Genomic DNA, 13,401 nt, shown 5'->3' on the forward strand with positions numbered 1-13,401 from the left:
AAACAAGCTCTTCGCAGGGGAGGAGTCAAAGCAGTGATAGGTGGAGGGGTGGATGATGCCTCTGTGTGGAAGTGGTACTCACCAGGACTGAGGGCAGGAGCTGTGGGAGAGCCCCAGAGTCAGCGAGACCAGGGGGCCAGGTACACCAGAGTTGGCTACAGTGAGAAAGGACGGGGGATGCATGATCTGAGCAGACACATCACTAAGGAATTGTTACCTACTTGTTACATTTTTAAAATTATGCAAGGCATAAGATATTCAGCGGGCTATAAAAGTAAGTAAAAATGAAATAATAAACACACAATGTGTGTTCACTGTCTACCTTGAGAAGCAAAACACGCTAAGCTGGATGTGCTAGCACACCCTGTGCCTATAATTCCAGTGCTCCGGAAGGCTGAGATAGGGGGTCACAAGGTCAAGCCTAACCTGCTCAACATAGTGACATAGCAAGACCCTGTCTCAAAACAAGAATAAAAATTTTAAAAGTCAGTGTAAAGGCCTGGGGTTTAATTTCCAGTATTCCTAAAAAGAAAAAGAAAAAAACAAAAACCATCTTGGTGCTCTCCAGTTGTTCTTCAGCCTTTCTCCCCACTAAGGTGACCTCTGTGCTTTTGATTTATGATTTTGCTTCATGTGTATTTACAATGGTTTGCATGTTTTTGAACTCTGTGTAAAAGGTTTGGACCAGTGAGATAGCTCAGCAGACTAAGCATCTGCCTGGGCAAGCGCAGGGACTGGGGTTTAATACCCAGCACCAGATTCCACACAGGCTCCAGGGCGCTGATCTGGCCACCGAGACCGGGTGTGGTGGCGCCATGCCTGTAATCCAGCACTGGAGAGGCTGAAAACAGCAGGATTACTACGAGTCTGAGCTGCACAGTGAGACCCTGTACCAAAAAAATTTAAAAAAAAATGTTTCATACTCACAGCCAGGGTTGGTGGTGCACACCTGTCATCCCAGCACCTGGGAGGCTGAGGCAGAAGGATCATTGTGAGTTTGAGACCAGCCTGGGCCCCACGGTGAGTTCAAGGTCAGCCTGAACTACATGGTGAGACCTTGTCTCAAAGAAAAAATAATAATAATTTCATACTTGGAGAATTCTCTTTGCTGCTTTTTTTTTTAATTCAGTGAATCATTTTTGATTCTTTTTTATTCATATAGCTATAGTTTACTGACTACAGCTTAAAAGTAGTTCGGTACATTTAAGTTATTCATTGTAGAAGTATTATACAATTTATTTGAATATTCTGTTTGGCTTATGGGTCTAGATTCTATTATAAACACTGTTATACATATTAGATTATATGTATAAATAATTTCTTAGTGCACATGTGTAAGAAGAGTTTCTCCAAGGTAGCTGCTGGGATAAAAAGAAACAGGAAAGACACAAGCCCTGTCTCCAGGCCTAGTGCTGGGAGGTTGGGAGTTGCTGAAGGAGGGTGTTGTTGAGGACACAGAGCTTTCTTGTCTTGTATCAAAGAGATCATTACTGATAGGTTCTGTATTATTCTCAGGGTAATTTTCACCCAGGCCTAAGCTTGATTTCAGTCACTTATAAGGCTCCATATCTGTGCAAAAGAACAACAGTGCACAAAAACCCCAGTCAGACACAGGGAATTCAAATTGAAAAGAATCGTGCCTCATGTTTGGCGTTTTTGTGATGTCATTGTATTAATCATCTCAGGTCTATTATTTATTGCATTTATCTTAGTGCCCAGAACTGTCGTGGATTCTGGCAATATAGGTATTGGCAAGAAAAATCATTTTCCCTGGGTTAGGTGAATTAACTTTTTAATACAAATAATGGTGGTATTGAAGCTCTTAAATTGGGGTTAGCCTTGGCTTGTGTGGGCCCTGAGTTCGAGTCCTGCCACTTAAGGAAACCCCCCGCCCAGCAGCTGGCAGGGCCTATTAGGTGAGCCTTGTGGGAAAAGTGATCACCTGGCCCTTATTCTGTGACAGAGACGTGTCAGAATGTAGGCTAGGCTTGGGTGAACAGACGGAGAGGGACCATGGACTCTAGTGGGTGAAGCAGACTTAAATCTGGTAAGATTTCCAGCCACAAGGGACACTGTGATTGTAAAAATGCAAAGGATAGTGGGACTAGATGATAAGGGATCACAGCTAACCTGGGAAGGCCGGATAAGGAGGGAAAGCCACTGGAAAGTGGTGTTGGAATTGGAAGGGACATAGGCAAAGAAGGACAGACAGAAAGGGTGGGTTCTGAAGAATATTCAGCAAGGTTAAAGATGGAAAACCTTAATCTGGTATCACTGATCTCAAACTCACCCTTAGGGCCTCCAAGCAAAGTACACAGGGGCTGCCTGGTCCACCCCCTCTGCTGCTCTTAGCAGAAGCTTTCTCCGTCTTGCCTGTCCTCACCCTGGCTGCTTGCCCTGGGCCCTGGTCCAAGGAGGATGCTCGAGGGGCCCGCCCACAGGACTCCCTCCCGCACGCAGCTGCTCCTGCCGTAAGCACCCAGAGCTGCTCTCCACAGAGCCAGTGTCCTCACGTCAGCTTTATAGAGAGCACCGCACAAGCAGCTCACCCCCTTTCTTATGCTTTCATCAGCCCCCAGACGAGTTGTAACTTCTTCCATCTTTCAAAGTAACAGCCTCTCTGGATGCACCATCCTCTCTCAACCTAGTTTTCCTTTTATTTCTGTTAACATCTGAAGAGCTGTCTGTACCCACAGTTTCCAGTTGTTATCTCTGCCCTTCATTTTCTTTTGCAATACTGAGGACTGAACCCAGAACCTTCACAGTGAGCTACAACCCCATTCATTCCCTGTGTCCCGCCTTTAATTTTCTTTTTTTTTTTTTGTTTTTAAATTTTGTGGCAGGGTCTTGCTAAACTACTAGTTGCCTGGGCTGAACTCAAACTTCTAACCTTCCTGCCTTAGACTGCTGAGGTTACAGCCCTGCCTGTTACTGTTGCCTTCTAAACTTCCAGTCATGCTTCTGCTGCCAGGTTTCAACCCAGCTTGCCCTTGTTGGGGTCAGCAGCAAGTACGTGTTGTGAGCGGCTGGGGCCGAGCCTGTGTCCTTTCCAGCCCAGTGGCCAGCCACTGCAACAGTTGGCGTACCTGTTCTCCTTGAAACTCTGCCTGCACTCAGCTGCAGGTTTCTCTCCCACCTCTCGGGCTCACTTCTGTTTCTCTACAAGCTCCTTCCTTCATCCCTTGTCTTTGCATTTGAAACACCCAAGGACCTGACTTTCCTCTATCTCCCCAGGCTCCAGTCCTACCCTGACACTTGGCATCAGATCACTTCGCCGCCTCTCAGACTGACAGCGTTCCAAGGCAGCAGGCCTTTCTTCTCCACACACCTTCCTAGGCAGGCTTCCAGGTCAGGGATTGGCAAGCTTGAGCTTAAGCGACACCCCACGCTGTCTGCTTCTCTAAATAAAATTTTACTTTTTTTTCAAGCCATGACTATTTTATTCAGATCACAAAACTTGAGATGCACACCTAACATATAACCTTCTTATATTATTTAACTGCAAATAAAGTTTCTTTTCAGAGCCTCAGTGCAATTAAGTTGGAATTATCTAAATAAACTTCTAATGCCATCCTTAACGTCCAAGTCTATTATAAATAGACTATATTGAATATAAACTTAAACATTATTTTTTTAGGATTAATGATAAATGATGAGGTAGAATAGCTTCAACAGATTTCCTAGCCCTAGACTACTAAATTAAGTTTGCACTGAAAGTCAGTGCAATATGGGCGGCTTTTTAGGAATGAGAGAGCTGTGTTGCAGGGTACCCACTCTTTAATGCAAAGACTGATGTTCACTTTTTCAAATGGTTCAATCTCACACGTAAGCCCTTTGCAGACCCCTAAGAAAAGACCAATGTGTAAGACTGGGCCATTTTAGTGTTTTTACAATTTAATAAATAGTTTTCCTGATGAATGTAGTCATGAGTTCAGCAGTATTCAAGTTATGGTTTTCCTGATTGGTCTACAGTCTTTAATAAGTATAAGAAATTACTGTACGAACATCTGTCAAACTAATAAGACTACATTGATGCATCCATCATTCTCAGGATTGTTGGTTACCAGGGCATATTTACCCCAGATAACCTTGCCTTCTGTGTCACAAGGCCCAACTTACTCATGTTCACCTCAATCACTGTTTCTTTGATAATGACACCCAAAGTTGTATACAGTGGCAATGAAGGATTCTTTTTCGCACCAAGTTTTGGCACCAAAAAGTGGCTTTCAGTTCAGGATGTGTTACATGGGTCTTCTTAAAACGTAAGCCTATTGGCCTGATGAATCATTCATGTTTAGGTGGTTTTCTTGTAAAGCCATCTCCAGCAAAGCAGACTTTAGTAACCATCTTCTTCCATGACTTCTTTTTTCTGTTTCCAGCTCAAATAACTTTTAACACTTGTTTCTCCTTGGGCACAAACTTTGGGCAGAGGAACTTCCCATTTTCCTGCCTTTTTGTTTTTGTTTAATCATGTTGGAAAGTACTTTTGCACGAGTCTGTCCCTCTCTGTCCAGCAGGTAGGCAGGTTCTGCTCCTTGTGGAGTCTTTTCATCATTCTGTAGTTTGGTGTTTCTCTTTTCATGCATCTTGATAGTCTTCTTCTTCATTTGTATTTTCTCTACATGCCGCTGTTTGTGGTAGAGCTTAGCCTTTAGGCCAATCTTTTTTTTTTTCTTTCTTTCTTTTTTTTTGCTTTCTTTGAACATTCCTGAGCCTCTCAACTTTCCTTCTTCCTCTTTTTCTCATGGTAATCCAAGCAGTACCCATAGCACTTACAGTATAATTCAATATATTCATTCTGTGGCATGATGACAGCTGCAGGGCCACTGTGGGTGGCCTCAGGTGTGCAAAGAAATATCCTAACTTTGGGGTGTCCCAGACACACAAGCTGCCTCCATGCAGCCAGAAATAGGCAATAAAGTTTACTTTGGAATAAACTACACACATGGGCTCTGTGTGATGATTGGAGAAATTCCTTCCTTCAGTTCTTCCATCCTTCCTTCCTTTGTTTTTATCACACACACTTAAGATGTATATCCAATACAATGCTTCAATATTCATATATATGGTCAAACAATGACTACAGTCAGGCAAATAAATATGTTTATCTCCTCACAGTTACTTGTTTTTGGTGATGAGAGTGCTTGAAATCCAAACAAATTTCAATACACAAGACAGTGGTATGGTGCTCAGAGGCTTCATGCACACCCTGTCTCGCTGCGACTTTGCATCCTTCGGCTGGCATCGCACCCTGTCGGTCTGCCCTTGGTTAGCACTGTTCTTTGCTTCCGTGCATCTGCTTTAGATGCCACATGTAAGTGTAATCGTGCAGTGTCTCTCCTGCTGTGTCTGATTATTTCACACAGATAATGCCCTCCAGGTTCATCCACGTGGGTGCAAATGGCAGTGTGAGTTTTTAGTGTTGAATGGTATTCCACTGTGTATATACTGCGTGCCACATTTTTATCTATTCATCCATCCGTTCCATCGATGATGACCACCTCAGTTATTTCCACACCTCTGCTATTGTGAACAGTGCTACAACAAACAGGCAGTGCAGATAACGGTGAAGTGTGAGCCCATCCCCTCTGGGTGCATGTGGTCACATGACCTTCGAGTTTTAAATATTTATTTATTTATTTATTTATTTTGGCAGAACCGGGGATTGAACTCAGATCCTTGTGTTTGCCAGTCAAGCGTTTATCCTACTGAGCCATCTCCCTGGACCCCTTAGTTTTAATTTTTGAGGAACCACTGTAGCATTTTCAGTGAAGGCTATATGAATCCACGAGCATGTTCCTTAGGGTTTCCTGCTGAACCTCTCCCAAGAATTCCCCTGCTTTCCCAATTTTTTCCTTATCACCTTTTAATGTCCTAGACTGCTGTACTATTTTAAATTAGTTTTATTATCTCTTCATTAGATCCTAACTTCCTAGGAGCATGTGTTTTCCTGTCTTGTCCCCAGATGAAATCCTTTGCTAGTAGAGTGTATGTTGTATAGCAGATGCTTACTGATTATTGGTGAACTAATGTTCAGTGAAATAAATTAACGTGCAAGCCTAGATACCACATGGTTTTGAGTGAAACATAAGCATTATGTACTGCAAACATGGACCAATAGTTTTGGTCTTTTTTTTAATTTTAAAAACTGAATCATGAAACCATAGAGATCCAGTCAGTATGCAAGAAGCTCAGAAAGGACAAATCCCAGCAAGGAGGAGAAGGATAGTACAGGAGATAAGGCTGGGAGAAATAGACAAAGGGTCAGAAGGAAGTTTAAAAAAAATGTAGATCTTGACCCTAAGCACTATGGAGAACTACTGAAAAATCTAATCAAATCTGAAATTTAAAAAATTATGCTGGCTCATTACTCATATCCTATGGAAGAGATTAGAAGGCAATAGTGGCCCCAGAATGGCTAGGCAGGGGGAGCTACACCCCCTGTGTGGGTCCTCACTGGGACTAAAACAGGAGAAGGAAGAACAAGTGTGTGGGGAAGGCACGCTGGGTTGAAGGTGTCTTTGAGACAGCCAGAGCCTGAGTCCAGTGATCCATTGGCAGTAGAGCTGTGTTTCTGGCTCAGATTGAAAATCTAGAGTAGAGCACAGCCTCCTTACCTTCAAGTGGCCCATGCACACCAGGGGAAACAGTAGGGGGCCACAGGACTGAGCCCTGAGGTGTCCTCGTTGCCAGAGGAAACAGAAATAGGACAGAGGAGGAGGAGGAAAGGCCAGAGCAGGAGAACATAGCAACATCCTGAAAAGTGTGACATAAAATAAGTACTGATCAGGTTGGAAGAGTCAAAGTTGCAGAGTACATGGACCTTGTGAGAAGCTGAGCTGTGTGTGGTGACAAGGAGCCCTTTAACAGATAAAGAGCAACTCTGGGGCCCTCAGAACAAAAGGGTGAGAAAAGCTAAGCGTACCGAAGAGCTCTAAGGGCTCACTGAGTTGTTTGTGGTCAAGTTCACAAGAAGTCAAATAAAGTCTCTCTCCCACATATATCTATTTGCTTGGAGCATGATCTCACTATGGAGTCCAGCTTTAAATACACTGTAGGTTGGCCTCAAACTTGTGATACTCCTGCCTCAGCCTCCTGAGTGTGGGGATTAGATTACAGGAAGGGCCCACCACACCCAGCCCTTTGCCTAGTAAATATCATGTGCTGACCACAAAACTGTGAGCATAGTCTTGAAAAGGGAGCCCAGCTTGCTGATGTGTGCAAGGTGGTTTACTCTGAAGCAGCCTTGTTCCTCCTCTTGCACTAGGTTCCTGATCCCCATCGCCTTCCAGCAGACCAACCGCCCTGTGCCCATGGTGTACTCACTCAATACTGAATTCCAGCTCTACAACAATGAGAAGGTGTTCCTAATGGACCCCAACACATCTGATATGTCTCTGGCAGAAATGGATTACAAAGGAGCCTTTTCAAAAGGTGAGTTGCTTTTTCCACTTGCAGAGGGGCTCTGCCTGGCAATGAGTCTCTCTCTACTCGATCTCTCGACTGCCATCTCTGCTTGCTCTTCAGCCCTCACTCAGCTCCACAGTGAAGGTCCCCCAGGCCAGATCCACAGGGCTAAGGCTGAAGCAAGGTCAGGCACGGATTCTTCCTTCTAGCTATAAAGTGGCACCACTTTCATTGTTCCATAAAAATGGTTGGCAGCATAGTACCATGGAAAACCAAGGCCTAGGTCAGTAGTGGCAAACCTATGGTGCACAGGTCAATTGTTTTCTTTTAAGACAAAAGATGTTAATGTATGAGTAGGTTTTGGGTTTTCTAAAACTAAAACTCAGCATTCAGGTTTAAGTGTTGACTTTGAGATAAAGAAGTGGATTCTGGGTTGCAGTTTGGGCACTTGATCCTAAAAGGCTTGCCACCACTTTCCTAGATGGTGTAGAGGTGACCTGTCCAGTCTAGCTCTAGCACAGTGTAAGTGAGTGTGAGTTGCCGTGTCTCTCGGTGCCTCCCCACTGTTCCCAGTCTTACAGGATGCCGGCCATATGTACTCATGCCCTTGTGCCAGTAAGTGTGCTTCCTTGGGCCTTCTCATAGGCTAGCACTCTTGAAGTGCTTCTCTGAACTAAGCCTTCCCAACCCTCCCTGGACAAGCACACACAGGTTGTGTGTTTTTCACTTTTGCAGAATGTTGTTCATTATATACAATACTCATCACATTTTGAAAATATTATCTAATGCAGTATATTGTTATTATGCATTTCTTTAGGGCCTCGCTCAACCACTGAGTTCCATGAGAAGACAGACTTGACCAGATATCAAATTTGCACAATGGAGCACCATCCCCAGGGGCTCAAAAAATAGTTGCTAAGGGAATAAATGAATCTATCAACTGTCAGTCTTCCTTTGCTCAAGTATCCCTTCTGCCTCTTTCTTTCTTTAATCTTATGCTGAGTCTCTTCTTTCATCTGAAAAGCATGCTCAAGGGGCCTAGGCGACCCAGTTAATGCCTGCCTGTCTGTATCTTCAGGTCAAATCCTTTATGGCCGAGTACTTTGGAATCCAGAGCAAAACCTGAACTCTGCGTACAAACTCCAGCTGGAGAAGGTCTACCTTTGCACTGGGAAGGATGGCTACGTGCCTTTCTTTGATCCTACAGGGACAATCTACAATGAAGGGCCGCAGTATGGGTGCATTCAGCCCAATAAACACCTGAAGCACAGGTTCCTGCTGCTGGTAAGCTCCCTGCTGCTGGTAAGCTCCCTGCTGGTACTGGGACCAGATGCCTGAGAGGACACCCACAGCCCAATCCTGCTGAAAGAGCCCTGCTCTTGGGGTTTTTATATACAGTTTCTGTTTTATCTTAACTCTCTGGTCAGCTAAATACTAGTACACATTACCAAATATGATGGTTATGGTGGTTGAATCTGGGTTACTTTTTACTCACTGCGACAAAATACTTGACACCCAAAATTAAACTTCTAATCCTCTCAAGTTGACACAATGTATCAGCCAGTACACTGATGTTCCAGGAAGGGGAAGCTATGCCACTAGTTCTCCAAATATGGTCCAGAGACCCTTAGTTTCCCTGACCCTTGTCTGCGAAGCCCACAAGGACAAAATTGCTTTCGTAGATCTACAAGACACCTGCCTTTGCACACACATTTCTTCCTCCGTGGAACAGCATGACTGTCTCACAGGATGTCAGAATCCACATTGTTTTCATATATTAAAATAGCCACAGTTGTCTAAAATAGCCACAGTTGTCTAAAAGACTCATTCCTTTCTTCCAGCCACACAGTTATCTGAGACAAGAGTTGAACATACCACCATTGATTAAATCCAGAAGCAGTTAGGAGAATCCCAGTTCTCTTTTGGTAATTTGCAAAATCATAAAACTCAAAATCATATGCAAGCTCTCATGGGGGTGTTAGGGGGTAGATATAGGTATTTTTACTAAAAAAAAAATCTTACTTAGATTAACATGTAATGAATTTTTAGTCATTATTCTAGACTGAATTAATACATAAGTATTTTTTATCAGATTTAATTTTTAGCATTATAAATATTGATAGATGAAAATGACATAAACAAAAGCTCAGCAGACATTGATTTTTAGGCACATAAAGTGTCCTGAGACCAAAAGGCTTCAGAATGTTTGGTTCAAGCGATGACGGTCACAGCATGAAAGTCTTAGGTGAATGATAAGCTTAAAAATGATACAAAAGGATTTGGAGTCCTCCTTAAAGAAGACAATGGGTGCCCACAGACAACAGAGACTTGAGGCGGCTTTATTCCCTGACCCAACCCAGAGCAGGCGTAGAGACTGCCTTTCCCCTCCCAGTCACTGAACCTACCGATGTGGTAGTTCTGTCTTTCAAAATCTTCCATTTCTTTTTTTGGAAACTGTAGGACCGCAGTCAGCCAGAGGTCACAGATAAATACTTCCATGACGTGCCTTTCGAGGCCCACTTCGCTTCTGAGTTGCCTGATTTCCACGTGGTCAGTAGCATGCCAGGCGTGGATGGATTTACTCTGAAAGTGGATGCTCTCTATAAGGTGAGTTTGGGGCAAAAAAGAGAAGCTTAGAACTAAGTCTACTTTAAAGCTGGAGAAAAAAAGGATCACAGCATGTCTCCAGGAAAGTCAGGTGTCTTTTCATACACAGCATTCTTGCTGGCAGATCCTTTTGTATTGTTTTTAAGTTTATCATTCACCTAAGACTTTCACTATCTCTCTCCCCAGTAGATCAAATGAAAGGTAAAACTCTTTAATTTGCGTGTAGTTCCTAGCTTTATGTTCACCAGGGTTGTATATGATATGCTAATTTTTCCTAAATTCTGTCAAATTGCCTATACTAAGCCACCTGATTTTTATCAGCATATGGAAAATAATAAACAAGATGACAAATTGCTACAGCAGTTTAAAGTAGCAGTAATTATTAGTATTAGACAAGCAGAAATACTCTTAACTTCCAGCAGCAATCATAAACTTCAAAGATCAAATTTCACTTTTTTTTCTGTCTATAAGCAGTAATCTATGACTTTTAAAGCTACTACTCTTCAGAAGTTATCTTAAAGCCATGGAATATTTCAATGGAGGCAGAGGAGAGAGAAATAAAACACATCTTGACCTAACCTCTCAGAGGAGGATCCAAGAAATATTGGGATTTGACCACTTTTTGCCAAGAATCTAAATATGACACACAGAGCAGTTGTTGATTCATTGAACAAGTCCATTCTAGTTGTAGTAAATACCAAATCAATATAACAAACAATTGAGCTCCCTGGGAATAAATGTAACTAATGCTATTAATAAACTACTGGTCTTAGGCTGGGGAGATAGCTCAGTGGAATAAGTGCTTGCTTGGCAAGCGTCAGTCCTGAGTTCGAGCCCTCGTACCACAAAAATAAAAATAAAAAAATGAACCACTGCTTTTAATAAAGACCAACAAATCATAAGCATTCACTTATTGGAAGAGACCATGAGGGGCTGGGGAGATGGCTCAGTGGAATAAGTGCTTCCCTGAAAGAGACCATGAAAAATAAATTCTTAGGTGATTTCATGCATAGATAGAAAATCAAAAAAGAATGTGAGTCACCCCAATTTGGGAATAAAATAAAACTCAAAATATGTGGTGGCTTTACTATGTGTTATGAGACCTCAACCACTGCCAGTGCTTTTTCTTAAAGGCACTTCTCCATTGAGGCATATGGTGGGGGTGTCCCTCACATTTCCTTTCTGAAAGTCATCTATAGCAGCAGCAGCAGCTGCACTGTGTCTCCCTGTCTCTCTCCTCCTGCAGGTGGAAGCAGGACACCAGTGGTATCTCCAGGTGATCTACATCATTGGCCCTGATACCATCCCAGGGCCGCGGGTCCAGCGTTCTCTCACATCCCCATTAAGGCGCCATCCAAGGGACCTGATAGACCCCAGTGGCCAGCTGACGCTTGACGATTCCCTCATTTATGACAATGAAGGAGACCAAGTAAAAAATGGCACCAATATGAAGTCCCTGCACCTGGAGATGCAAGAGCCAATCATAGCTGCCTCTCTGTCCCAAACTGGCGCCTCTGTGGGCAGCGCCTTGGCAGCTGTCATGCTTCTACTTCTGGTATTTTTGGTGGTTTGTTTCATCACCAGAAAGTGCCAGAAACAGAAGAAGAAGCAGCCTACAGTGCACATTCTAGAGGAGTACCCTTTAAATACCAAGGCGGATGTATCCAAGAGGACACCAGACAGGGTGGAGAAGAACGTGAACAGACAGTACTGCACCGTGCGGAACGTCAACATCCTGAGCGACACCGATGGGGCCTATATGTTCAAAGGTGCTAAAGTAAAAAAATTGAATCTGGAAGTCAGAGTCCACAACAACTTACAGGATGGAACAGAAGTTTAATGGAGGAGACCCATGTGTTATTTTTTCTAAAATCATTTTTATAAAATGGGGGGAAATACTGGTATTTTTATAATCTTGCAGATGAAAAAGGGAAAACTAAAGCTTTGAGTGGCTGACAGCACACATCACATGCATCGACTCACAACTGAGCTACCTCGTAAAACAAAGAACGACTGAGGCCCCTCCCAGAGTTCTAGAGTGGTTATTTCCATGGGTCCCTTTAAGGTTTCAGTAGCAGCGAAGAGCTCCTCCGTAGGGCTGCTCTTAGGCAATGAGGAGTTTCATATTAGGACAGGTGCTGGGCAGTCAGATTAGCAGACACAGAGGACTGGGACCGGATCATGGCAGGTCTCCAAGAAAGTGAGTGGGTATGGGGGTGTTTTCTTCCCCTGCCCCCAACTTTCTCCTACTCAGGCTCTTTTTGGACAACTAAACAACAGGGTACAAATTGCAGACACCCAGATCCATTAAAAATTCTGCTAATCAGCACAACAGAAATATTTGCATGTTGTTCCCACTTGATGGGCTACGTGCCATGGCCTCTAAGCCTACTTTGCTTTCCTAGAGCCCTTTCCACCCAGGGAGCACCGCAGACTCAGGTGCCTCCCCTCATATACCTACAAAGAGGGAGGACTGAAAGCTGGACGAGGGGCGACCTGCCCTGAGGAAGGGCGCTGCTGAGCGAGATCGCTGCTTCCTGCTGCCCCAGGTTTTTCCCAATCCAGTGATAGACAAGCCCAGGTGCTTTGATGGCTGTGGATTTTTTAATTTGTCAGTGTTTCAAGAAAGTAAGTGATTCATTTGAATAAAGCAAAATAAGAGAGAGCCCAAGTCAGAATGAACTCAGACGTGACGAATGCATACTGGTCCTCCTTGCTGTGTGTCACGCGCAGCTCCAGGTACTGTCCCTGGTGCGGTGTTTGGGAAATTTCTCTTTGAACAGGGGTTCTTTTCTGGTAGCTCGGGCACTTTTTACCATATCAGCACATGACAAGACCATAAACACATGGCTCTAAAATACTTTAGTATCCAAATAGCCACTTGTCTGTACTGTGTGTAATGTGCACACATCTTGCCCTTGTTTGTTTTTCATTTCTGCCTTATTGGCAAAAACATATGCATGCATATCATGATGTTTTGAACTGAGGGCACAGTCCCATTAATCAGGAATAAAAGATAGGTACTCTCCCTGATGCATGGTGCGCCGTAATCACTGAGCAAATAGCAGCCTTCAGTAATATTTGCTAGAATGACTCAAGCTCCTTGAGAACACCCCAAACTGGTCACACGTTGGTACTACACGCTAGAAAGCATGAGCCACGCAAAGGTGCACACATGTCTGCCGCACTCCTTGAGAGCAGGGGCTGCACGAACCCCTGCTGAAGCAGTGCCTTGTGCATAACAGGCTCCCCAGAACATCTGTGAGGTGTGTGGATGAATTTTGTTATGGGTGATAGAGCAATAGCAGAATAAGTTTAGGAACAAGAGGCAAAAGTCTATGGTGATGTTACAAGAGTAAGTAGAGGAAAAGTCGCAGTTGTATTTGA

General features: G+C 43.7%; 1 protein-coding gene across 1 annotated transcript in view; it reads left to right on the forward strand.

Moving 5' to 3' along the window:
• Positions 1 to 11,854, forward strand: part of Fras1 (Fraser extracellular matrix complex subunit 1) — a 471,233-nt gene extending 459,379 nt beyond the window's left edge. The window contains exons 59-63 of the mRNA XM_023703303.1: positions 2,954 to 3,009; positions 7,268 to 7,434; positions 8,486 to 8,709; positions 9,868 to 10,014; positions 11,261 to 11,854. Of these exons, the coding sequence (XP_023559071.1) occupies positions 2,954 to 3,009; positions 7,268 to 7,434; positions 8,486 to 8,709; positions 9,868 to 10,014; positions 11,261 to 11,854 (1,188 nt within the window). The remainder of the gene's footprint in view (positions 1 to 2,953; positions 3,010 to 7,267; positions 7,435 to 8,485; positions 8,710 to 9,867; positions 10,015 to 11,260) is intronic.
• Positions 11,855 to 13,401: the final 1,547 nt, after the last annotated feature.

Source organism: Octodon degus, unplaced genomic scaffold (genome assembly GCF_000260255.1).
Source record: "Octodon degus isolate 3935 unplaced genomic scaffold, OctDeg1.0 scaffold00168, whole genome shotgun sequence".
Lineage (NCBI taxonomy): Eukaryota > Metazoa > Chordata > Mammalia > Rodentia > Octodontidae > Octodon > Octodon degus.